Source organism: Myxine glutinosa, chromosome 2 (assembly GCF_964187855.1).
Source record: "Myxine glutinosa chromosome 2, kmMyxGlut1.1, whole genome shotgun sequence".
NCBI lineage: Eukaryota > Metazoa > Chordata > Myxini > Myxiniformes > Myxinidae > Myxine > Myxine glutinosa.
Genome location: NC_136262.1, coordinates 112,285,941 through 112,313,030, shown reverse-complemented (window position 1 = coordinate 112,313,030; position 27,090 = coordinate 112,285,941). Strand labels below are relative to the sequence as shown.

Below are 27,090 nucleotides of genomic sequence, written 5' to 3'. Positions count from 1 at the left end.
CTCCTCGGCAGGAAGCCTTCAATCAACAGAGTTGACAAGAATGCACCAAATTCTCGCACCTCCCCTTTCCTGGAAAATCCACCATGGAGACCCCGTCCTGCCAATCGGGCTCCGTTGCCAGGCAGAGGTACAAGATCCAGCCAATTACCAGTGGTGAGGGAGAGTCCACCCTCGTGGGCTCTGCACCAATGAGGGTTCCAGAGCCACAAGAAAAGGAGGTGGGGGCGGAAAAATAAAGGAGGCAGCGTAGAAATGGAATTGGGATTAGTCTTTGGCACTCTTGGGCTCCTTGGGACTCTTGCATTCGAACTTGAACTTCAGACCTTAGCACTTGACTGGACTTAGGACTTCTCTGCTCTTTACGCTATTTTCGTCTTTCACCAAAACCATAACTATACTCCCGAGCCTGTTTGAATCTTCCTCTCTCTTCTTTCCTTTCTTTTTCAGGTTTGCTCGCTATACTTGCTCTTTCCACACTCTTCGTTCTTTCCGCCCTTTTTCTTTGTCCTCGCCTCACCACACACACATCTCCTCACGAAGCCATGCGCACCAACGCCTCAGCCTGGTTGCCCACCTCACCACCGGCCATGTCGAAGCTGTCCACCGCAATTCCCCTCACAGTCAGCTGTTGCTGCCAAAGCTGCGGAATCCATCAGGTTCAGCAATGTACCATCGGCTCCCCAGTAGATCGAGAGCATGAACTGAGCATAAGGAGGAACCCGGGAGGGAGCGCGAGGGGAGCTATATACGGATCAGGCCGGATCACTGGGTGGCAGCAATCCAGCCAGGTTGGTGCAAGGTGTATCGAGCCACGCAAACGAACCCACTATTTCTTTCTCACCACTTATTCTATCCCCTTCCCCAACTCTCACTTTGTCAGGTGTATGTCTTGGCACCAAATAAGTTACAGTGCCAAGTAATTGATTAAGGTTCCGAGGGTGAATTTGTCGCTAAGGGGATAACCTGGGAAAATGTATGCGTGCCTGCAACATTTATATATATATATATATTGCCTGTATCGCCATCGCTTGTGTTTTCCCACCATTTCTTGTTTAAATTGCCACTGCTTGTTTATCCCGCCATTTTCTCCCTTGCTTGCTTGATTAAACCGGAGGTATAAAGAACTGTCCTGGCTGATCCTGCTTGGGTTTGGTCGGTCGGTATATAGCACTCCTGGCGGTAATTATTCCAAGCGATTGATTGGTATCTAATAAACGATAGGGTGTGGCGCGTAACATTGGTTCACTAGGCCAATTGACAACCAGTGCGTAGCAATCAGCATGGTTTCTCATCTACTGCAGTCATCTTACAGGTACAGTAAACCGACACTGGGTGTGAGGATTTCGCCAGAATTGATTGTTGGAGATTGTCTTTTTATTTGCGTCAGCCTTTTGGAGTTATCCGAGCTGACATATATCACAATATGAACTAGAGGAGGTGGGAGGGGAGGCTGGATTGAGAAAATCCAACTTAAATGGAAAATAAAGCACAAGAGAGCAAAATGAAGAGAGGAGGAAACTCACCGGGCAGAAAAGAGGGGGGCAAGTATGGAGGATAATGGGGCAAGAAATATAAGTGTTATGTCAAGAGAGCGAAGAGAATTGTTATGTTAATAGAGAAAAGAGAATTGTTATGTTAACAGAGAAAAGCGGAGTGTTACGTCAACAGAGTGAATGAAGATGTTAGCAAAGCAAAAATGGCATATGAACAGGACAAAAGTGTTATGTTAACAGAGCGAAAGTGTTATGTTAACAGGGTTGTTTTTGTTTTTTTTGTTTTTGTATACAGAATCGAGGCTCGTGAAAGAGCTAACATTTATCGCGGAAAAAAATAATCAAACAGACAAACAAAATATATATAAAGAGGGAGTGGTAGACAAGATGGGGAGAGAAGGGGAAGCACACAAACACAACATTTGAGAGCAGGGACATCGGGAGATGTGTGGGAGGGAGAGGGCTTGGGGGGAGGAGGCGTGGGAAGGGGGAGGGGGGTGGGAGAAGTATAAAACACAAGGACACCAAGGACTTCCAGGAAAGAAGTTGATATTTCAAGAAAGTGGATTTGGGGTGAAATTAGCGGGGGTAGAAAAGATCAAGGTTTTGGATGGGGGAAGATAAGAGATGGGGGTGAACAGCTGTTTTAAAGACCTGGAGGGAGGAGTGGGATTGAAGAGAGTGAGGGAGTTTGTTCCAGAGGCGGGAGAAAAGAGGAATGAAGGAGTGAAGGTGAGCAGAGAGTCTTGATTTTGGCAGTTTAACCATAAGAGGGTTGCAGGCAGATCTTGTGCAACCTGCAGGAATATTTGGGGGACAGAGCCCAGAGAGAGCTGGGGGAGCAAGGCCGGAGAGGAGTCGGTAGAAGACGGAAAGACCACCAACCTGCCTGCGGTGAGTAAGTGAAAGGCCCTCGGAGATAGCTTCATCGCGGGAGATTCCAATGATTCAGAACGCTTTAGTTTCAACAGCGTGAAGACGAGCTAGGTGTGAGGCAGGAGCACCAGCCCAGAGGGGAGAGCAGTACTCCATTGAGCTGCGGATGAAAGCCTTGTATGTGGTGAGCAGCTCAGGTGTGCCAAGGAAGGAATTCGCACGACGGAGGATGCCCAGTCGGCGACTGGCTTTGGAGGCCAGCTTGGAAATGTGGCTTTCCCAGGAAAGATCATGGCAGATAGTGAGACCCAAAAGCTTGAGTGACAAAACTTCTTGGAGAGGTTTATTCAGAAAGTGGATGGTAGGGTTGTCCAGTCAGTCTTTTCGGAGAGACATCGGAAGAGTGTGAGATTTGTCAGGATTGAAAGACATGTTCCACTTGTTTGCCCAGTCTGATTTTGTCCAGGTATGCAGAGAGTGAGGAGGCTGCAGACTGCCGATCTGAGGGATGAGGAATGGAGCGGCAGAGAGTGGAGTCATCAGCAAAGATATAGAGGATTTTCAAGAGAGTCAGAGAGATCATTGATGAAGACCAGAAAAAGCACAGGGCCCAGAACACTGCCTTGGGGAACTCCAGCCTGAACAGGAAGAGGAGATGAGAGAAACCCATTCAGGTGACTGCGACTAGAGAGGAAGTCCACCAGCCATGCATGGAGATTTCCATGGATACCAAAGGAGAAGAGTTTGGTGAGCAGAGCGGGGTGCCAGACCGTATCGAAGACACATGATATGTCAAGGGAAACAGCTCTAATTTCCTTTTTGGCATTGAGGACCTCCATCCATTGTTGAGACAGCAGAAGCAGCATGTCCAGAGTAGAGTGATCTGGTCTGAAACCAAATTGATGACCAGAGATCAAGCCATTTTAGCAGAGGAAAGATTTCATATCCGAAGCAATGATGGATTCCATGACTTTGCTGATAATTGGGAGAAGGCTGATTGGTCTGTAGTTGCAAAGATCTGTTTTTGCACATTTTTTGTGTAAAGCGGTGATGTTGGCTGATTTCCAAGCAGATGGCAGATGACCTTGAGCAAAAGAGAGGGTGAAGAGAACAGAGAGAGGGAGTGAAAGAGCGGAAGAACAGGATTTTAGGACCCGTGGGCTGATGCCGTCAGGTCGTTGCAGAATCAAGAGTCGAGGGTTGACAGAAACTTTTCCACCTTGTCAGGAGGAAAGGACACAGAGTCCAGGAGCAGCTGGGTACGACTGGGTACGGTGGGTACAGAGAGGGATGGGTTTGGGACACAAGATTTAGAGGCAAATACAGAGTTGAGGCATTCAACTTTTTCATGTGCGGAGTCAGCTGTGTAGCCGTTTGAGGTAAGGGAGGGGATGGAGGGGGAACAAACACCAGAAACAGATTTGACCAGACGCCACCAGGATTTGGAAGAGGGAGACAGATAAGAGAGTTCGGTGTTGAGAACGGAGAGATATTGTTTCCTGGCTCTCCTGAGGGTGGACACACACTTGTTTCGGGCTTTGTGAAAGGAAATTAGATTTCCTTCCGTTGTATTTGCTTTCCAGGAGACGAAGGCAAGTTGTTTCTGGGCAACAGCCTCACCACAAGATTCCATGAACCATGGACGGGAGGAAGGGTATGACAACTGAAGATGAGATGGGATAAATCTGTGCATGAGAGAGAGCAATTTACTTTGGAAGAATTCCCAGGATGAGTTGATGTCAGAGGCGGTCGAGATGGGAGACCAGTCCAGATGATTGATGGCTGCTTGAAGACCGTGCCAGTTGGCCTGAGTGAAATGCCAGACTCGTCGACGCTGAGGAGGCTCTCTGAGCCAGAGAGATGGTCAGAGAGATGTCCACTTTAACAAGCACATGATCAGATGAGCCGATTGGAGCAGAAGAAGAGCAGGAGACATTTTCAGGGAAGTTAGTCATAACCAAGTCCAGAAGAGAAGATGCTCCGTTGACTGAGATCCGGGTGGGGAAATTGACAGATTGTGTCAGTCCCAGTGAGTCGCAGAAGTCCTTTGCTGAGGAGCCATGGCTGGTGAGAGAGGTACCCACACCCAGCCAACTGGCATGGTGACAATTGAAATCACCACATATGAGGAAGAGAGAGTTGGGATGAGTAGATAGAAGTTGGTCCATATTATCAGACAGCGAGATGTAGATGGAGTCATCACTGTTTGGTGGACGGTACAACACACATATGAACAAAAGGTGGGAGCGAAGGGGAAGCCCTAGCCAGAGGTATTCCTGGGGGTGAGGTGGAGAGAGGGCAGTGCAGGGCGAGTGAGGAAGAGAGTTTTTGATAAAGATAGCAACCACACCTCCAGGACGAGGCTCAGGTCTATCATACCGGAGGAGGGAGTAACCCGGGAGAGATACTAAGGAATCAGAGACATCATGAAGGAGGAAAGTTTCTGTTAAGCAGATCACGTCTGGTTTGTCAGAAGCAACCTGTATGGAGAGATCAGTCAAGTTTGAGCGAAGGCCCTGGATGTTTGAGGTCCATACCGTTAATGAAGAGAAAGGGGGAGCATCGGATACAGAACACGGGGGGGGGGGGGGGGGGAGGGGTCGGGTAAGGTGTGGAAGAGGAGAAAGAGGTAGGGAGAGCTGTTGAAGGTGTGTCAGAGATTTCATAATCGCTCGGAGAAAGGGAAGGATGGGGCGGACAAAAGGTTTGATGGTGATTGGGTGAGGCACAGTGAGGTGTTATTTGAGGAGGGGGAAGAGCGAGGCAGAAGGTTGGGGGAGATGGAAATGAGAGTTGGAAGGGGGAAGAAGCGGGGAGGATGCTTTGAGGAGGAGGGGTGAGGGGGGAAATGGAGAAGAAATGAGGGTGGGGAGATTTGAAGGGGAGGGGCTAGGGGGGAGTTTAGGAGGGAAGGGACAAGGGGGGGGGGATTTGAAAGGGATGGGAGATGGGAGAGATTTGGAGGGGAGGGGTGAGGGGGGAGTCTAGGAGGGGAGGGGCGAGGGGGAGTCGGAGGGGAGGGGTGTGGGGGGAGTTTAGGAGGGAAGGGGCAAGGGGGGAGATTTGAAAGGGATGGGGGATGGGGAGGATTTGGAGGGGAGGGGCAAGGGGGAAGATATGAAAGGGATGGGTGATGGGGAAGATTTGGAGGGGAGGGGCAAGGGGGGAGATTTGGAGGAGAGGGGTGATGGGGAAGTTTTGGAGGGGAGGAGTGATGGGGAAGATTAGGAGGGGAGGGGTGAGATTGGCTTTTAGAAAGTGTACGATTAATGGGAAACGAACATTTTTTGCAAAATGAGTTTCTTGTGACCTTCAAGTCAAAAATACGTTTGACGCTGGAGGGGGGATGGAGTGCAGGTGAGTTTCGGGAATGTAGGAAAGAGGATCTGTAAGAGATGGAATTTTTTTTTGGAATGAATAGATTTGGTGAGCAAGTCGAAAACACCCTTTAAAGAAGAAGAAAAAGGTGTTATAATATACGACAGAATACAGTTCTTCAGGGGAAAGTTTAAACATTTTTAAATTGAGCAGTGAAAACTATCTGGGGGGAATGGAAAATGGAAATGGGGGTGAAACACGTGATAGAAGAACGAACGAACAAATAAGAACAACGAATAAGAACAGAGAAGGGAATTCTTTTTTTTTTTTTTTTTTTTTTTTTGAGTTGAGATTTTAAACAAGGATGTATGGGGTGAAAAGACTGGGAAAAACAGAGAACGAAAGTAGTTGGAGCACAATCGACGGACCGCCGAGAGCAAAACAAAGCCTCAAGGTAGGACATGGTAGGGCACGGTAGCCCACAAGGCCTCAAAAGACGCGACACCAATTAACCGACGATTTTCTATACAGGTACGAAAGATTAACACCGAGAATCCTCAGGACACACTACAGGTACACACACCGAAAGATAAATACAGTTTCGACAAAAACACAATTGTGAACAATTACTTAACTTCGAAAGCGTGAGAGCGTGGACACCTTCGAAAAGATGCGACTCGCCGACAAAGATCTCGCGAGAACTCATCAAGTGTTACGTTAACAGAGTGAACGTGTTATTTTAACAGAGGGAATATAAGTGATATTTTAACAGAGTAGATAAGTGTGATGTTAATGCAATAGATAGGTGCGATGTTAACAGAGAAGATAAGTGTGATATTAACAGAGTAGATAAGTGGGATGTTCACAGAGCAGATAAGTGTGATATTAACAGAGTAGATAAGTGTGCTATTAACAGAGTAGATAAGTGTGATATTAACAGAGTAGATAAGTGGGATGTTCACAGAGCAGATAAGTGTGATATTAACAGAGTAGATAAGTGTGCTATTAACAGAGTAGATGAGTGTGATAATAACAGAGTGGATACGTGTGCTATTAACAGAGTAGATAAGTGTGATGTTCACAGAGCAGATAAGTGTGATATTAACAGAGTAGATAAGTGTGCTATTAACAGAGTAGATAAGTGTGATATTAACAGAGTAGATAAGTGTGATATTAACAGAGTAGATCAGTGTGATTTGTGATGTTAACATAGTTGATGTGTGATGTGTGACGTTAACAGAGTAGATAAGTGTGATGTGTGACATTAACAGAGTAGATAAGTGTGATATTAACAGAGTATATAAGTGCGATATTAACAGAGTAGATAAGTGTGACATTAACAGAGTAGATAAGTGTGATATTAACAGAGTAGCTCAGTGCGATGTTAACAGAGTAGATAAGTGTGATGTTAACAGAGTAGATAAGTCCGATGTTAACAGAGTAGATAAGTGCGATGTTAACAGAGTAGACAAGTGTGATGTTAACAGAGTAGATAAGTGTGACTGTGATATTAACAGAGCAGATAAGTGTGATATTAAGAGTAAATAAGTGTGATATTAACAGAGTAGATAAGTGTGATTTAACAGAGTATATAAGTGTGATATTAACAGAGTATATAAGTGTGATGTGTGACGTTAACAGAGTAGATAAGTGCGATGTGTGATATCAAGAGTAGATAAGTGTGATATTAACAGAGTAGATAAATGTGATATTAACCGAGTAGATAAGTGTGATATTAACAGAGTAGATAAGTGTGATATTAACAGAGTAGATAAGTGTGATATTAACAGAGTAGATAAGTGTGATATTAAAAGAGTAGATAAGTGCGATGTTAACAGAGTAGATAAGTGCGATGTTAACAGAGTAGATAAGTGCGATGTTAACAGAGTAGATAAGTGTGATATTAACAGAGTAGATAAGTGTGATGTGTGATGTTAACAGAGTAGATAAGTGTGGTATTAACAGAGTAGATAAGTGTGACATCAACAGAGTAGATAAGTGCGACATCAACAGAGTAGATACGTGTGACGTTAACAGAGTCGATAAGTGCGATGTTAAGAGTATATAAGTGTGATGTTAACAGAGTAGATAAGTGCGATGTTAACAGAGTAGACAAGTGTGATGTTAACAGAGTAGATACATGTGACATTAACAGAGAAGATAAGTGTGATATTAACAGAGAAGATAAGTGTGATATTAAGAGTAAATAAGTGTGATATTAAAAGAGTAGATAAGTGTGATATTAACAGAGTAGATAAGTGTGATGTTAACAGAGTAGATAAGTGTGATGTTAATGGAGTAGATAAGTGTGATGTTAACAGGGTAGATAAGTGTGATATTAACAGAGTGGATAAGTGAGATGTTAACAGGGTAGATAAGTGTGATGTTAACAGAGTAGATACATGTGACATTAACAGAGAAGATAAGTGTGATATTAACAGAGAAGATAAGTGTGATGATAACCAATATCTTTAACAGTTCATTGGAGTCAGGACAGCTACCAGAGGTTGGAGAGTAGCAAGGTAATCGTTATATAATGAAAGATCCAGAGAGGTATTGGAGAATTGTAGATCTGTTAGTTTATCTTCAGTTGTGTGGAAAATGTTGCAGATGTTAATTAAGGATCAGATGACGAATCATCTAAATCAATTTGAATTAAAGTGTAGTCATCATAGATTGACAAAATGAAGATAATGTTTAACAAATTTATGGGATTTCTATGAAGCAGTTTCCGATTGGATGAATGAGGGAAGTGTGGTGGATAAAGTACCGTATTGTATTTTGAGACTTTCAGAAGGGATTTTTTCAGCAAAATGGACAAGCGATAGGACCAGAGGCCATGAGAGTAAATAAGAGTAGCGTCAAGATAGTAGTAAGGTCGGGGTCTTTCACTCAGAAGGTAGTTAATGCATGGCACGGTCTACCTGGAAAGGTAGTGGCAGCAGAACCAGTATACAAGTTTAAACTGGAAAAACAGAACGAGAATCATTGGGGACAGAGGGGTACATGGACACTTGGGTAGAGATGGGTGATTGGGTGGGGTTCGGTGATCATCACGTCTGCGAGAAGGTCTCATCAGCAGGTGAGCATCATGTTGGTGTTCATTCCTCAACCTACAACCCGTTTCACCCAAAACCCCTGAAAAATCCATTTCAATCAAAACATAAAGAAGAACACCACCATGGTGACGATCTCCACATCGACCCCTTTCCAGTGAAATATTGATGAACTGGTTGAATGAACCGATCTTGTGTTGATAAAGCGCAGGTAAGAAGAAGGGCCAAATGGCCTACTCACCTGTTTAAATTTGTTCCATGGTATATTTTGAGGGTGTTCCACCATATTTGTGTATGTAATAAATAAATGGCCTACTAACAATTTAATAAGAGATAATCATAATCACAAAAAGTTCCACCATTCCTTCACCCCCCTCCCCATTACACAATCACCAAACTCAGGATGGTTGGTTCTACAAAGCAAGCTCCGCTGATCAAAGCAACACAACACTCCACTCCACTAACAAGAACCAACCCGTTTGAAAATGAAAACATGTTTTTAAATAAACATTCATCAAACCTGCTCGGCAACACAACCACCAGGGCCCTTTATACACAGAGTTTGGCCAACTCGGTAATAGGCGCCATGTTGGAGCTCTACGTCAAGTGAACGTGCGCGCGTGCGTTCAAGCGTGCATGCATAGAGTTACATGCATATGCGTGTATGCAACTTTCTGCTATTAGACACGGGTTTATTTTTATGGTTTTATGGTTTATTTTTTATGTTCCCGAGTTTCATTCATTGTTTAGTCACTTTAGGGCTTTAACATGGCGCCTGTTGCACCGTGATCGCTAAAAACTGAAACCGAGTTGGCCAAACTCTGTGTATAAAGGGCTCTGACAACCACCCCTCTCCCCCCCCCCCCCCCCCTCACCCCTTATTCTTGTTCTTCTCGCACCCTGGCCCCTTCACAATCCCCCAAAAAGACTTAGATGATGAAACCCTCATTATCCTCCCTTCCTTGGACCATCAGCAATGTGAAGACCCGGGGGAGGCCAACCTTCACCACCTAGCCCAGTCCCACAACCCCACCTGCACCACCTAGCCCGGACCCACAGCCCCACAGCCCCACCGAGCACAGTCCCACAGCCCCACCTAGCCCAGTCCCACAGCCCCACCTGCACCACCTAGCCCGGTCCCACAGCCCCACCTGCCCCGGTCCCACAGCCCCACCTGCCCCGGTCCCACAGCCCCACATGCACCACCTAGCTCGGTCCCACAGCCGCAACTACCTCGGTCCCACAGCCCCACCTACCCCGGTCCCACAGCCCCACCTACCCCGGTCCCACAGCCCCACCTAACCCGGTCCCACAGCCCCACATACCCCGGTCCCACAGCCCCACCTAGCCCGGTCCCACAGCCCCACATACCCCGGTCCCACATACCCCGGTCCCACAGCCCCACCTAGCCCGGTCCCACAGCCCCACCTAGCCCGGTCCCACAGCCCCACCTGCACCACCTACCGCGGTCCAACAGCCCCACCTGCACCACCTAGCCCGGTCCCACAACCCCACCTAGCCCGGTCCCACAGCCCCACCTAGCCAGGCCCCACAGCCCCACCTAGCCCGGTCTTACAGCCCCACCTAGCCCGGTCCCACAACCCCACCTGCACCACCTAGCCCGGTCCCACAACCCCACCTCGCCCGGTCCCACAACCCCACCTACCCGGTCCCACAACCCCACCTACCCGGTCCCACAACCCCACCTGCACCACCTAGCCCGGTCCCACAACCCCACCTAGCCCGGTCCCACAGCCCCACCTACCCCGGTCCCACAACCCCAACTGCACCACCTAGCCCGGTCCCACAGCCCCACCTGCACCACCTAGCCCGGTCCCACAGCCCCACCTAGTCCGGTCCCACAGCCCCACCTAGCCCGGTCCCACAACCCCACCTGCACCACCTAGCCCGGTCCCACAACCCCACCTAGCCCGGTCCCACAACCCCACCTAGCCCGGTCCCACAACCCCACCTAGCCCGGTCCCACAACCCCACCTCGCCCGGTCCCACAGCCCCACCTGCAGGCTGGAATCCTGCTCGTTTTTGGACCAATCCTCGTCTCCTTCCGCCTGTGTGAGACAACGAAGGTACACACACTGCACACCTAGAAAGCACCATGAAAAAACCAAGGCCTGTGCTTTGGGAACGCGTACGCTCTGCATGCTGCAAAAAACGCGCGAAAATACACTCATCCAGAAAACAAGTTGTGGAAAGTCGCCTCGAAGGATTCTGACTGGAGGCTCGAGTTTAGCAAAGGGATAAACGGCTCGCACACCAAGCCAGCTCAGGTATAAAGGTGCCGGTACGTGTGCAAGTCGGTTAAAAACGTGCGGTTGCGGTTACCATGGCAGTTCAGATAAGTTCACGGTCGGAATACCGCATCACGCCACAGCCGAAAGTGAACAGTCTTCGCGTGGCCGCCATTCCTGCGCATTGACGTCACCGGAGCACGCAGGCTACGTGATGGCGTCAACACGTTCGCATATTCAACTTGAGTGCATTTCACCAAATGACGCGAATCAAAGTTCACGAGAGATATAAAAACGCGCAATTATATATCTACAATAATAATGATGATTTTTTTTTTTTGTACATTTCAATCACTGATCTCTTTTCGAACTGGATTGGAGGCTCGACGCCAAATCAACGCTAATCGGTCCATTCACTGTGAAGTCACCGGAAGTAGATTCGTCGCCATATTGGTTCCCCCAGAAAATCTGCGTCCGTTCATTGTCTTCATCAAAAGACAATGCCTGCTTTATTTTATAAAATAATTTCATCGAAATTTCAACAAAACATTCGATTCAAATTGACTTTAGACAGCAAGTTGCTGTGAGGAAAGATGCCGTCCTGTACAGCGTATGGATGTACGAACCGGGATGAGCGCGGGCAAAGAAGAGAAAAAGGATTAACCTTTCACAGGTAAGTTAAAATGTTCATGATGGAGGGTGTCGTCCCGTGCCTTAAGATGTGTGTAAGTTAACGGGAGTTGTAAGTTAATTGTAAGTGTATCTAGTCTAGTTAGCAAACTGAACTCCCCTCAAACCAATTAAAGGCTCAACATCACCACTGCATGCACGGCCACGGGCTTACTGCCTCATCACACACAACTAAGCAACGCTGCCTAGCTAGCTAGTAGTAGACCGGGAGCCCAGGGGGTCAGCCTAGCTGGAAAGTTAACCAATTTTCATGTACGGTATATAGCAATGGTCCATGTGCATGTCCATGCAAGGAAATGGACGTCTGCCGGGCACATTATGGTGTGTGTGGTCAGAAGGGCCATTAGAAAGGGACCCCAAAATTGAGGTAGATCAGCTCGTAAGTTAACCCGGTGAAACCTACAGGAAATAGTTCGGCATAGTCCCAGATATCATGAATGACCACTGCCAGACATTTTCAGTGGTGGGTTGTGCCCGCCAGACACCTCCGAATGCCACCACCCCAAAATTGAGCTAGATCAGCTCGTACGTTAACCCGGTGAATAGGGAACTACAGGAATAGTGAACTACAGGAAATAGTTCGGCATAGTCCCAGATATCCTGAATGACCACTGCCAGACATTTTCAGTGGTGGGTGTGCTCTCTTGATTCTGTGGCTTTGTAATTTACTCACAATTATCAATGTAGTGTGGCGGACACAAAAGCCCACTGGCGTGGTGACATCATTCCGCGCACCAAGTGGGCGGTGGCCACGCCCGAGGGGTAGGCGTGGCCTCATGATATACACCGGGCGCACAGCCCGGAGCGCGCCAGTGTTACAGTGAGCTCCTGAAATAAAGACGCTTATAAGTTACCGCTTGGCCGCTTCCTCCTTGCTCGCAAGCAGCGCGCGTAACGCCGCGCTTTACTGGTGACCCCCTTGACGTTGGATCTGCCGGAGCGATCCTTCCACACGCGACGCCATTGCCATGGCCAACTTCATCAAACTTCCCGAATTTTGGGAGGCTCAGGCCGAAGTCTGGTTCGTCCAGGCCGAAGCCCAATTTCAGCTTCGGCGCCTCACCGGCGATGACACGCGCTATTGCCACGTTGTCGCCTCCCTCGGGCCCGGCACGGCCGCTCGAGTTGTGTCCGTCCTTCGCCACCCACCGGACGGCCACAAGTACGAGGCACTCAAGCGGCTACTCCTAGCCACGTTCGGCCTCACGGACGACGCATGGGCCGACCGCCTCCTGGATCTCCCCAAGCTCGGTGACACGCGCCCGTCGGTCCGAATGGACCATATGCTGTCACTGTTGGGCGACGAAGCCCCCGGTTCTCTATTCCGGGCGCTTTTCCGTCGCCAACTTCCAGCGCAGGTTCGCCTCGCGTTGGCCGGGACCGGGCTAGCGGAACCCCGAGCATTGGCAGCCGAGGCGGACAAGTACTTCGCCGCTTCGGACACGCGGGCGAGAGTCGGCGTGGCCGTCACGGCCCTCGTGGCTGATGCTGCTGATGCTGCTGATGCTGCTGCTGATGCTGCTGATCCACAGCATCAGCTTATACAGCATACGCAGCATGCTGATACGCACCTCGTGACCGCCGCCACGCTCCGCCCACCGCCGCGGCGAAAACCGCCACCGCGGGGAAACCCGCCAACTCCACCGGCCTTTCGGAGCCAGCCGCGCTCCTCCAGCTCCACCACCTGGTGCTGGTTCCACGCCAAGTTCGGCCACGAAGCTTGGCAGTGTCATCCGCCATGCTCCTTCAACAGGTCGGGAAACGCCTGGGCCGGCGCTCAATAGTGGCAATGAGCGCCGGCCGTTCGAGCAGCCTGCTGTTCATAACGGACACCTTCTCCGGGCGCCGTTACCTGTGCGACACGGGAGCGCAGGTGAGTGTCGTTCCCGCCGGCACGTCAGACAAGCACGCCGCGGGTGGGGGCCCCGCGCTGCTTGCCGCGAACGGGACGCCCATCCGTACGTACGGAAAACGCTGCCTCTCTCTGCGGTTCGGAGGGCAGGTTTTCCGATGGACGTTCGTCACCGCCGACGTGCCCATGGCACTGCTTGGCGCGGACTTCCTGTGCGCTAATGGGCTCCTGGTCGACGTCAAGCGCAGACGTCTTGTCCAGGCCGAGACGTTCAGCTCGCTCGCTTGTGCGTTGCCCAGCTCAACGAGCGGCTTGCCAAGCGGCTTGCCGAACGGTTCGGTTCCGGCCACGTTGGTCTGTACGCTTCCGGCAGCGGACGCATTCACCCGCCTCCTCGCCGGCTTCCCGGCCCTCACGCGGCCCACCTTCTCGGCGGGGGCCGTCAAGCACAGGGTGGCCCATCACATCCCCACCGTCGGGCCACCGGTCTACGCCCGGGCACGCCGCCTCGAGCCGACGAAGCTGGCGGTGGCAAAAGCGGCGTTCGCTACCCTGGAGCGACTCGGCATCGTTCGGCGCTCAGAGAGCGCTTGGGCGTCGCCGCTGCACATCGTGCCGAAGCCCGGCGGGGGATGGCGACCGTGCGGGGACTATCGCCGTCTCAATGACGCCACGACTCCCGACCGCTACCCCGTCCCCCACATTCAGGACTTTTCCGCCCGTTTGGCGGGCATGTCCTTCTTCTCGAAGGTGGACCGCACCACCCGGTGGCCGGAGGCCGTGCCCTTGGCGTCGACAACGGCGGCCGATGTCGCGCAGGCTTTCATCGCCACCTGGGTCGCCCGGTTCGGCGCCCCCTCAGACGTCTCGTCTGACCGCGGCCCCCAGTTCACCTCGGAGCTCTGGGGGGCAGTCGCGCAGGGGCTCGGGGTCTGGCTGCACCGAACCACGGCCTACCACCCCCAGGCTAACGGCCTGTGTGAGCGATTTCACTGCTCATTGAAGGCCGCGCTCCGGGCCACCCTCCGCGACGGCGGCTGGGTCGACAGGCTCCCCTGGGTCCTGCTGGGCCTCCGGACGGCGCCCAAGGAGGACCTGCGCGCATCCGCGGCGGAGTTGGTCTTCGGGCAACCGCTGCGGGTGCCGGGCAAGTTCCTCCCCGACTCCACGGCACCATGGTCCGCGGCACAGCAGCGCTCCGCTCTGCAAGAGACCGCCCAGAGGTTCGCCCCGGTGCCAACGGCATGCCACGGGCACCCACCGATGCACGTCGCCCCAGAGCCTCGCACGGCGGAGTACGTCTTCGTCTGCCACGATGCCCACCGGACACCACTGCGGCCCCCGTACGACGGGCCTTTCCGCGTGCTGGAGACCGGGGCGAAGCACTTCACCCTGGACATCGGCGGTACTCCTGACCGCGTTTCGGTAGACCGCCTCAAGCTGGCCCACCTCGACGTGGACCATCCACCGCCAGTGGCCCGACCCCCACGTCGGGGCCGCCCCCCTGCGGGCGGACCCCCGGCACCGCCCAGCCCCGCCGCCACGCCGCCCCCCGGTCCTGCACCCATCCCAGGGGCATCCCACCTGGCATCCCTGCACCCCGGACGCCGCCGATCGCCAGGGGGCGCTTCGGCCGGGTCATTCGTCTGCCCCGCAAACTGGCCCTCCAGGTGCGCGGGAATTCTGGGGGGGCACGTGTGGCGGACACAAAAGCCCACTGGCGTGGTGACATCATTCCACGCACCAAGTGGGCGGTGGCCACGCCCGAGGGGTAGGCGTGGCCTCATGATATACACCGGGCGCGCAGCCCGGAGCGCGCCAGTGTTACAGTGAGCTCCTGAAATAAAGACGCTTATAAGTTACCGCTTGGCCGCTTCCTCCTTGCTCGCAAGCAGCGCGCGTAACGCCGCGCTTTAGTAGCATGTATTTGACCAAGCCTGAACCTGGACAACAAGGTGCCAGGCGTGTTACTTTACATGTATTACTTTTTGCGACACTTTTACCGGTATATGTGTGGGAAATAGTCAGTTTAAAATAGGAATCAAGTCGTCAAGTTCTCTTTTCACTGCAACCCAACTCATTTTATTAATGATCAGTCATCAACACATCCAAGAAGATATTAGAAGCAGTATGAGAGGGAAGTTTTGTTCCTTAAAAAACTCCCCATAGATATCATGCTGCCACCTATTATCTCATTAATCAAGCTTTAAAACTTAAAGATTTAAGATAAGTCTCTCCTTTGTAGCTATACTCAAAATCAGTGTGTTTATGATGATGCAAAGTGGTACATGTACATGTACATCCCTTTGAATCCATCAGGAACGTGTATGTTACCAGAATAGCGCTGAGGCCTAATCACAAAATGCATAGAATTCACCTAACCCTCACCCTCCTGCTGAAGCTGTCCATCCATCATATGGAGGGCCACTTGTCCATTAATTAGGTCTACCTTATCCACTGATATAGACATGTCAATGAACCTTATGCAGCCAAGGTTACTCACACTATATACTACAAGTGGAGCCTATATGCTTAGCTTTACGGTCATTAACTTTAAAGCTAAACAATGTGAATTTATGCTCTTTTCTTGATTTAGGGAAATACAACAACAACAGGCATTTTAAGGCCATTTTCCCTGCTAGAGTGGGGGTTAGCCTTGCGGTCCCCATGCCAATCTTCTCCATTTTGCCCTATTTTCTGCATCTCTCCTTGTTAACCCCCTTGCCCGCATTTCTTCTTCCACCATCTTTAGCCAAGTCTTTCTCGGTCTTCCCCGTCTTCTACTTCCTTCTACATTCATTTCCATCACTCTTCTCAACCAGTCACTTTCATCCTTCCTCAACACATGACCAAACCATCTCAACCTGTTCCTCTTCACAGAATCAATCACAGGCTCTATTCCCATCATCTTTCGCAATTCATCATTTGTCTTCCTCTCTCTCAACGATACTCTGCACATCCGTCGAACCATTCGCATTTCCACCCTTTCCAACCTTCGTTGCTGCTCTACGTTCATTACCCATGTCTCGCTCCCATAAATCATAACACCTCTCACACATGCAGCATACACCTTTCCCTTCAGCTTCAACGACACTCCCCTCATCATCAGCACGCCACTCAGTTCCCGAAACTTCTTCCATGCACATCTCACTCGAGCAACCGTTAATAGGATGAAAATTGATGATATTTCAGACGAAAAGTGATTTTAGAAGTTTGACATTAAGTTGATATTTGACTTTTTGACATAACAATACTTGCTTTTCCAATTCAGTGATGTACTATGCAATTGCTCTTTAATTTTCAGGTTAATCAGATGAAAATTGATGATTTTTCAGATGAAAATTGATGATTTTAGAAGGCAGATATTTTTCGTGTCTGACTGGACCATTATGATCATTCTTGTACATGTGACTGAACCATTTCCCTCAAGGTAAGCTAATGCCCATACCACGAAAAATGTCAATTTTGATTCCTCTCAATTAATATTTAATATTACTGTAGTCATTTCTTTTTATAATGGGTGTTAGCAAAAGTGTGGCTCTGGGGATTTTTTAATACAATGCATTATTCTCACACAACAGATTTTGGTAAGCAGTGATCACGAATCTACTGTCAGCTATCACCCTTCTTGTCTTAAGCATTACACAGCAGTGAAGCATCTGGCAGAACCCCTGCCACCTGATGATGAACCCACCACCAAAAAGGCTTCTATCCAAACAAGATGCTGCAGTGTCCTTCCCAAGTCGGATCAGCAGGGCCTGTTGAAAGGGACTTGTATTTTCTGTGGCAAAATCCGTAAGAAGAAAAATGGAAAAAGAGGAGCCCAGACTGAAGATAGCGACAGTTGCCGGTTGCGAGTCACTTTGCCATCGGGTAAAGTCTTCGAAAAACGAACGTATCAAGAATCTCATTCGGAGTGGCGTGGACCTGATCGCAAAGGAAGCAGAATACCACAAATCATGCCGTGTCCAGTTCCTGAGGAAGACTGATGATCAAGATAGGCCCAATGAAGGGAGCTCATCTCAGTCCTACCACAAGAGAGCATTTGCATCTCTGCTTTCATATATCCAGAATGAGGTGCTGGGAAAGCAACGATCTGTGTTAGTTAGTGATTTATGCTTCAGTCACATTTGGCTCGGCGGCCGTAGGGTCTAAAAAATCTACGGCCACTAGCAATTATAGGGCGGCCGCAGTATTTCCACGGTCACACAATGTAGCAGTCACATATGTTTTTATTTTTCGGGTAGCCGCACGGGGTATTTAGAAATTGTGGAGACCGAAAACGTGGGGGTGCCGTACGGTCTTTGATTTGATGTCGCACGGTGACCTTAGGGCGTCCCTGCGGCGGCCATAGAATTTTCAAGGCAGACGCAAGGTAGCCTCAAGGTGCCCGCAAGGCGACCGCAGGGGGGCCCTACGGCGAACGTGCGGCCAGACGGACGGTAACGAGTGGGTATATATACCAGTTCTTTTTCATATGTATAACAGCACTTACAGTTGTCATGGCTACGGCTTGTCGAATTGCTACGGCCGACCTAGAAATGAAAAAAGTTATAACTCCGCACTATAATTCCACGGCGACCCCTACGGCCTGTAAAAGATATCCATACGCCCTAGGGCCACCCTGAGGCCACCTCAGAAACTCTGCGGCCGCCGCACGTTTCTGTCAATTTAGGGGGGGTACGGCCGCCGTATCCTAGCCGTAGAGCAAATGTGACTGAGGAGTTACTTGCATGTACAAAGAGGAGTACACCAGTGTCTGAGGAGATGGGGCAGACCTCCAGGCCTACACAGCTCAAAATCTTACCAGGAAGGTAAAAGACCATTTCAAAGAAGAAAAAAAATCACAATAAAACTGGCAGACCCTCAGAAAGGCAACTTCATCTATAGTTCTGCTCTTCCAGAAGAGGATGCCAAGGCTCGCCTTTATGAGGATTCTAAACGGTATGAACAGGATAACAAGTTAAGATGGGCCGCTCTCCATCTTAGATCTCTGATGATGCAGCTCCCGAAGACCAAGACCCCAAATCCTGCAACAGTCCAAAATTTGAAGGAATGCACCGCCAGAGATACCAGCACAGCTGGACCTGTTCTTCAGACGTCTCCTTGGTGGCATGACACTAACTTTCAGTGGTGCACACAAGGTTACAGTCGACCGAAAGGTAACTGCAATGGCATCGGATGCCATTTACAGCGGCACTCATGGTACCGTAAAACCACATGGTACCGATGTCAGCATCGACCTCATGGTACCACAGCTCATCGTTGTTGCCAAAGATTAAATACATCAGGTTCTATCTTTTTTTTTCTTTCTTTTTTTTCTCTACAATCAATGAGTAGAAGTGTTTTGTTTTCATGTTTAAAACATTGATAGCATTTCCAGTTGACATTTCTATAAATTGTTCCCCTGACTAATCCATACCTGTTTCAGCAGTATGTAATTTATCCAACCATGATATCGGAAACGCTTTCTTTAATATTACGAACTTAAAGGGAAATAATAGTTTCGGCAACGTATTACATTTAACAGATAACGTCAGCGTCTTTACAATACCCACGACAAATGACGTGTTATACCTTACAAATCCCTGCTTTTCCCATGACTTGAAATAAAACATCTGATTTTCAAAAGTTATGTTGCTGTTATTCCACAGTATTTTATTCTCAATTTTATTATCATCAGGTTAACTCTCGAGCTGATCTAGCTCAATTTTGGGGTGGTGGCATTGGGGGTGTCTGGTGGGCACACCCCACCACTGAAACTTGTCTGGCAGTGGTCATTCATGATATCTGGGACTATGCCGAACATTTTCCAGTAGGTTTCACTGGGTTAACTCACGAGCTGATCTAGCTCAATTTTGGAGTACCGGTTATGTAAGTCTGGTAGGCACAACCCACCACTGAAACTGTCTGGCAGTGGTCATTCATCATATCTGGGACTATACCAAACTATTTCATGTAGGTTTCATCAGGTTAATTCACAGAGCTGATCTAGCTCAATTTTGGGGTCCCTTTCTAATGGCCCTTTTGACCACACCCACCATAATGTGCCCGGCAGACGTCCATTTCCTTATATGGACATGCACATGGACCATTGCTATATGCATGAAAATTGGTTAACTTTCCAGCTAGGCTGACCCCCCTGGGCTCCCGGTATATAGTGCCCCTACGCCCCGGCTACACTGACTTTGCAATATTAACATTTCTTGCTATAATTTCGTAATTTATGAAATATATATGTTATATATGTTAGCTTACCTTTCAAGTAGGTGTCTGGAGAAAAAACACAATGTATCTATTATACACTATTACAAGTTAGATCTGGAGTCTACATGATCATGATAGTATTGAAAAACCTTTTTGTATTTTTGAAAGGTTATAATTCAGTTTATGTAGGAGGATTTTGTTTTTGTTTAAAAACATGAGTCGGTTCCTTTCTCTTTGATATGAACAAGCAAAACAATGCAGTTTTCAGCTCTTTTATATTATGGGAGAAATGTGCTGAAAAATATGACCACTGACTCCCAGCTGTATTGTATTGAGTTGCGTCGCTACGAATTTATCTTCCATTTTCATGAAGTGTTCCCTGGAGAAATATTAGGGCACATCATGCCCTTTCTTATGGTACACCATTTGTACTGATTTGTATTTGGGATCACATAGCAGAACAAAAAAGAACCACCTTTGGAGGCCATTTTTCCCCGCAGAGCAGGGGTTGGCCTTTTTTGGGCACCGTTGTCCCCTTTTTGAAGCAATGTTTTATGGCCGGATGCCCTTCCTGTCGCCAACCCTGTTAGTCGCCTCTTGCGACACACAGGGAATTACCAGTGAACTGGTACTCAATTTGCCGACCTCGGAAGGATGACAGGCTGAATCAACCCCCCTGGTGTTAATTCAGCGATCCACCGGGATTTGAACCCAGGATCCTAGGATCCCAAGCCGGCACCCTAACCGCTAAGCCAACACCAGACTTATTTGTATTTGTATTTGGGATCGCATAGCAGAAATGCAGTAAATGAAAAAATTACGATAAGCTATATAAATTACGATAAATTACGATATTATAAATTATAAATTACGATAGCTATATAAATGGCTGTGTTTCTGCAACCTTAACTTCCACAAACTGTTTAGTATGTTACACAATTAATTAGGACATCAATCATAAAGCTTGAAGAATGTAATATACTCGTAATTTTTTAAGTGAGATTATTGATATTCCTTCTTTCTTTGTATTTTCCATCAGATTTCCAAATTGTGATAAAGAGAGACTACGAAGATGGGTGGTCAACATCAGGCGGGTCAACTGGACACCTACAGCCAGATCTCATCTCTGCTCTGCACATTTCACAGAAGACTGCTTCGACAGGACTGGTCAAACTGTTCGTCTCCGGCCTTCTGCAACACCAACGATATTTGCGTTTCCAGAACATCTCCAAAAGGTATTAATTAGTGTAGGGATGTCATAAGATGTATGTTAACTTGTTTTTTGAAATTTTCAGAATAACTGTAGTTAGTGTAGTAGATACCAACGTTTCTCTTAAAACTGATTTTGACCACCAAGGGGCAAATTTTGAGGACTAAGAACACTATACATCAGTCCCTTTAAAGTAAACATGTTCTCTTGTCATCTGAAATGTTAGGCATGGCCCAATAAGTTAAAGGAATAAAAGAGCAGTTTTACACTTCCCGAAGATTTGTATAAATGGTAACTAACAAAATCATTTTTTCATTTGTTTCAAGTCATCTGTTTAAAAAGAACTTCCGTATTATGGGGAAGGAAGTGAGGAGAATATAGTGAAATAAAATGGAATGGAGGATTCGTGTTGTTTTTTGTTACATTGACAATTTGCAGTTTGCACTCTGTTCCTAAAATGTGCTTATAACTCTCCTGTGGGCTGATGCCTTCAACTTTTCTTTGTCAGAAATTAGGTTATCAAAATGTTGATACCACATTTAGGTATACAAAATATTGCTACCGTGGCCAATTTTTTTTAATGTTTGTCCAAATTGTTAACTTTTCCAAGTTTCTGTTAGGTATATCTGACAATAAAAATAGCAAGAATATCTACATAGAAAGATATAAGATCTCTATGCACATTTAAGTAAACGTCAAAGATATTGTATTATTTACACATTTTAATGCTACAAAGTACCTACAATTTCTGCTTCAAAATTAGTATTTTATGGGTAGGCACTGTTTTCTAGAGTACTGTATGATGATACAAATTGCATAGTTCTTATTTGTTCTTTTCATTTGCAGAGTGCTCCAACTGCAAGGAAGCCACCAATGACAAGGCAACCAACTGAAGACAAGGGAAAGATTCCTCCACCTTCATGTTCACATCCAGATTCTCCTGTGCAGCCCAATACCAAACACAGTGGGAGTCATCAAGAACACACATACGCCACTATCGAGTCGCCAAGGAAGCTCAAGCGTAAGCTAGATGCCACCGTGGAGCAGCTACAGAAATGTAGAAAGAAACTGAAGATAGAGCAACAGAAATCACGCCGCTTGAAACATCATCAAGCGTCATTGCCACATGCTTGGAAACAGAGAAATGTTTTAAACGACTACTGAAGACGACAAATGGGAATCTTCCTCAAGGATCCGGAATTTCAGCTGCAGTATCCATGGCTGTTATGAGCAATACTGTTCATATGGACTTATTTCCTGAACTGCACTCACACCAGTTTGAAACTGCAGTGGAAGATAATCATGTTCACAACCTCGTGAAGATAGCAGCTTCTTGTTATTGTCGAATCAAACTCTTTCGTCTTGGGAAAAAGGAGACGGAAGCCATCACCGGAGAGAAAGTCAGGAAGCAGATGTCCAAACTGATTTTGTTCAAGCACCAGTGAGATTATAGAACACACATGATACAGTGTACACATGTTGCTATTTTATATTCTGTAGTTATAATTTATCATAATTTGGCAATATCCTGACGTGTCTTGGAGGAGAATAAAAAAATATTTACTATGACCATCATGTTTCTCTGCCCACAAGTATAACTCAGAACTCTCTGCCCACAGGTCCTAAAATCCTGCTCTGCCGCTCTATCTCACCCTCTCTCTGTTCTTTTCACCCTCTCTTTTGCTCAAGGTCATCTGCCAGCATCTTGGAAATCAGCAAACATTACCGCTTTACACAAAAAAGGTGCAAAAACAGATCCTTGCAACTACTGACCAATCAGCCTGCTTCCAATTATCAGCAAAGTCATGGAATCCATCATTGCTTCGGATATCAAATCCTTCCCCTTCTCCAATGGCTTGATCTCTGATCATCAATTTGGATTTAGACCAGGTCATTCTACTCTGGACATGTTGCTTCTGCTGTCTCAGCAATGGATGGAGGTCCTGAATGCCAAACAGGAAATCAGAGCTGTCTCACTTGACATATCACGTGCCTTCGATACGGTCTGGCACCCAGCTCTGCTCACCAAACTCTCCTTCTATGGTATCCATGGAAATCTCCACTCATGGCTTGCGGACTTCCTCTCTGGTTGAAGGCAACGTGTGGCCCTGAATGGATTTCTCTCATCTCCCCTTCCTGTTCTGGCTGGAGTTCCCCAAGGTAGTGTTCTGGGCCCTGTGCTATTTCTGGTCTTCATCAATGATCTCTCCGACTCTCTGGAAAATCCTCTCTATCTCTTTGCTGATGACTCCACTATCTGCCGCTCCATTCCTCATCCCTCAGATCGGCAGTCTGCAGCCTCCTCACCTCACTCTCTGCAGACCTGGAAAAAAATCACAGACTGGTCAAACAAGTGGAACATGTCTTTCAGTCCTGACAAATCGCACACTCTTACAATGTCTCTCCGAAAGGACCGACTGGAAAACCCTCCCATCTACTTTCTCAACAATCCTCTCCTAGAAGTTCTGTCGCTCAAGCTTTTGGGTCTCACTATCTGCCATGATCTTTCTTGGGAAAACCACATTTCCAAGCTGGCCTCCAAAGCCAGTCGCCGACTGGGCATCATCCGTCATGTGAAGTCCTTCCTTGGCACACCTGAGCTCCTCACCACATACAAGGCTGTCATCCGCAGCTCAATGGAATACTGCTCCCCCCTCTGGGCTGGTGCTCCTGCCTCACACCTAACTCGGCTTCACGCTGTTGAAACCAAAGCTTTCAGAATCATTGGAATCTCCTGCGATGAAGTTAACTCTGAGGGCCTTTCACTCACTCACCGCAGGCAGGTTGGTGGTCTTTCTGTCTTCTACCGACTCCTCTCCGGCCTTGCTCCCCCAGCTCTCTCTGTGCTCTGTCCCCCCCCCAATTTCCCTTCAGGTCGCACAAGATCTGCATGCAACCCTCTTATGGTTAAACTGCCAAAATCTAGGCTCTCTGCTCACCTTCACTCTTTCATTCCCATTTTCTCCCACCTCTGGAACAAACTCCCACACTCCCTTCAATCCCACTCCTCCCTCCAGGTCTTTAAAACAGCTGTTCACCACCATCTCTTATCCCCCCATCCAAAACCTTGATCTTTTCTACCCCCGCTAATTCACCCCAGATACTTTTTTTTTTTTGGAAATTCCAACTTCCTTCCTGGAAGTCCTTGCAGTGTTGATATGTTTTATACCTCTCCCACCTCCCCCAAAGCCCTCCCCCTCCCACATTTCTCCCGTTGTCCCTGCTCTCAAATGTTGGGTTTGTGTCCTTCCCCCTCTCTCCCCATCTTGTCTGCCGCTCCCCTTATTTTTTGTGTTTTGTGTGTCGGTTTGACTTTTTGTGTGATTAATGTTCGCTCTTTCACGAGCCTCGATGTTGTTTACAAAAAAAACAAAAAAAAACAAAAAAACATTTGTTTTCACTATACTCTTCTGATTCTGATTCTTTGATAAATGTATGCAATTTATTTTCAATGGTACTCACTTCAGTAAGAATATTGTGCCATGTGGAATGAAAAAACAAAACAAAACAAAACCAACACTTGACCACAAATGGTTGCGGTTACCATGCGGGCATGGTAACCGCAAACATAGCAAATACCAAACATTGGTGCATCACGGATGATGTTTTTTTTTTTTTTGTTTGTTTTTTTGGAAACAAGATCGAGGCTCGTGAAAGAGCGAACATTAATCACACAAAAAGTCAAACCGACACATAAAACATATAACATCAGGAGCGGTAGACAAGATGGGGAGAGAGGGGGAAGGACACAAACCCAACATTTGAGAGCAGGGACCGACAGACATGGAGACATCGAGAGATCTGTGGGAGGGAGAGGGCTTTGGGGTAGGGGGCATGGGAAGGGGGGGGGGGTGGGAGAGGTATAAAACATATGGACACTGCCTGGTGAAGGTTGTGGTGAAGTTTCATCCAAATTGTGTGTGTAGGCTCTGAGAAAAAAGCAAATAGCTATTTTGGGGGGCAAGCCCCCCCAACCCCCCCATAGACCCCAATTTTTAAAATGCCAGGAACAAACTTTGGTACAACACGGGTGATTAAGGTTGTGGTCAAGTTTCATCAGAATTCTATGTGTAATTTCTGAGAAGAAAGCAAATACCTATTCTGGGGGGCAACCCCCCCATACACACCCCCAAAGGGGCAGATTTTCTTAATGCCGTGACCAAACTTTGGTATATCACGGGTGATGAAGGTTGTGGTGAAGTTTCATCGAAATTGTGTGTGTAGTTTCAGAGAAGAGCAAATACCTATTTTGGGGGGTCAAACCTGGATCCACTTTGCCCCCCGTAAACCCACTTAAACCCTGAGTTTTTTTTAATACCGTGAACAAACTTTAGTCACAACACAACAAATATCATTTTGTGCCAAATTTGGTCACAATCCCATCAGCGGTTTGGGGGAAGGATTTTCAAGTGTTTAGGGACGGACGGACGGACAACGCGCCATCGCATAGGCTCCCCTGAACTTCGTTCCAGGTGAGCTAAACAACCGGCCCTAAGGGAGTGTATCGGTGGGGTAGGGAAGGGGGTTGCCCCCAAAATAGGTATTGGTTTTATTCTCACAAACTACACATGAAATTCCGATGAAACTTCACCACAACCTTCATCACCCGTGATGTACCAAAGTTTGTTCACGGCATTAAAAAAAAATCAGCCCCTTTGTGGGTATGTGGGGGGTGGGGGAGGTTAACCCCAAAATATATATTTGCTTTATTCTCATAAACTACTCATGCAATTATGATGAAACCTGAGCATAACCTTAATCACCTGTGTTGCACCAAATTTTGTTCACAGCTTTAAACAAAATCGGGCCATGAATGGAAAGGTAAGATTGGAATATGGGAGGATGGTAAGGTGGGAGGATTGTAAGGTGGGAGGATTGTAAGGTGGGAGGATTGTAAGGTGGGAGGATTGTAAGGTGGGAGGATTGTAAGGTGGGAGGATTGTAAGGTGGGAGGATTGTAAGGTGGGAGAATTGTAAGGTGGGAGGATTGTAAGATTGTAATATGGGAGGATTGTAAGATTGGGATGTGGGCTGGATGGTAAGATTGGAATATGGGAGGATTGTAAGATTGGGATGTGGGCTGGATGGTAAGATTGTAATATGGGAGGATTGTAAGATTGGGATGTGGGCTGGATGGTAAGATTGGAATATGGGAGGATTGTAAGATTGGGATGTGGGCTGGATGGTAAGATTGTAATATGGGAGGATTGTAAGATTGGAATATGGGCTGGATGGTAAGATTGGAATATGGGCTGGATGGTAAGATTGGAATATGGGCTGGATGGTAAGATTGTAATATGGGAGGATTGTAAGATTGGAATATGGGCTGGATGGTAAGATTGGAATATGGGAGGATTGTAAGATTGGGATGTGGGCTGGATGGTAAGATTGTAATATGGGAGGATTGTAAGATTGGAATATGGGCTGGATGGTAAGATTGTAAGATGGGAGGATTGTAAGATTGGAATATGGGAGGATTGTAAGATTGGGATGTGGGCTGGATGGTAAGATTGGAATATGGGAGGATTGTAAGATTGGAATATGGGCTGGATGGTAAGATTGTAAGATGGGAGGATTGTAAGATTGGAATATGGGAGGATTGTAAGATTGGAATATGGGAGGATTGTAAGATTGGGATGTGGGCTGGATGGTAAGATTGTAAGATGGGAGGATTGTAAGATTGGGATGTGGGCTGGATGGTAAGATTGGGATATGGGCTGGATGGTAAGATTGTAAGATGGGAGGATTGTAAGATTGGAATATGGGAGGATTGTAAGATTAGAATATGGGCTGGATGGTAAGATTGTAAGATGGGAGGATTGTAAGATTGGAATATGGGAGGATTGTAAGATTGGAATATGGGAGGATTGTAAGATTGGGATGTGGGCTGGATGGTAAGATTGTAAGATGGGAGGATTGTAAGATTGGGATATGGGCTGGATGGTAAGATGGGAGGATTGTAAGATTGGAATATGGGAGGATTGTAAGATTGGAATATGGGAGGATTGTAAGATTGGGATGTGGGCTGGATGGTAAGATTGTAAGATGGGAGGATTGTAAGATTGGGATGTGGGCTGGATGGTAAGATTGGGATATGGGCTGGATGGTAAGATGGGAGGATTGTAAGATTGGGATATGG

The 27,090-nt window shown here is 47.6% G+C and overlaps 2 protein-coding genes across 5 annotated transcripts in view; one reads left to right on the top strand and one right to left on the bottom strand.

Annotated features, from left to right (window-relative positions):
• The window catches only part of FBXO9 (F-box protein 9), a 29,328-nt gene extending 18,104 nt beyond the window's left edge, over positions 1-11,224 (bottom strand). For 2 of the 4 annotated variants that reach the window (XM_068107445.2, XM_068107447.2), the window contains exons 1-2: positions 11,087-11,224; positions 10,762-10,812 (exon numbers count right to left, since the gene is read on the bottom strand). In XM_068107445.2, coding sequence (XP_067963546.1) covers positions 10,762-10,812; positions 11,087-11,089 — 54 coding nt within the window. In that variant the 5' untranslated portion in view covers positions 11,090-11,224. Of the gene's footprint in view, positions 1-10,761; positions 10,813-11,086 lie in introns of those variants that run through there. The other 2 variants (XM_068107446.2, XM_068107444.2) reach the window with 2 other exon arrangements.
• Positions 11,225-11,418: 194 nt separating this feature from the next.
• Positions 11,419-22,520, top strand: LOC137422580 (THAP domain-containing protein 1-like). The gene is made up of 3 exons (XM_068109304.2): positions 11,419-11,665; positions 20,781-20,976; positions 21,798-22,520. The coding sequence occupies exons 1-3, from the start codon at positions 11,586-11,588 to the stop codon at positions 22,113-22,115; spliced, it is 594 nt and encodes a 197-aa protein (XP_067965405.2). The 5' UTR covers positions 11,419-11,585; the 3' UTR covers positions 22,116-22,520.
• Positions 22,521-27,090: the final 4,570 nt, after the last annotated feature.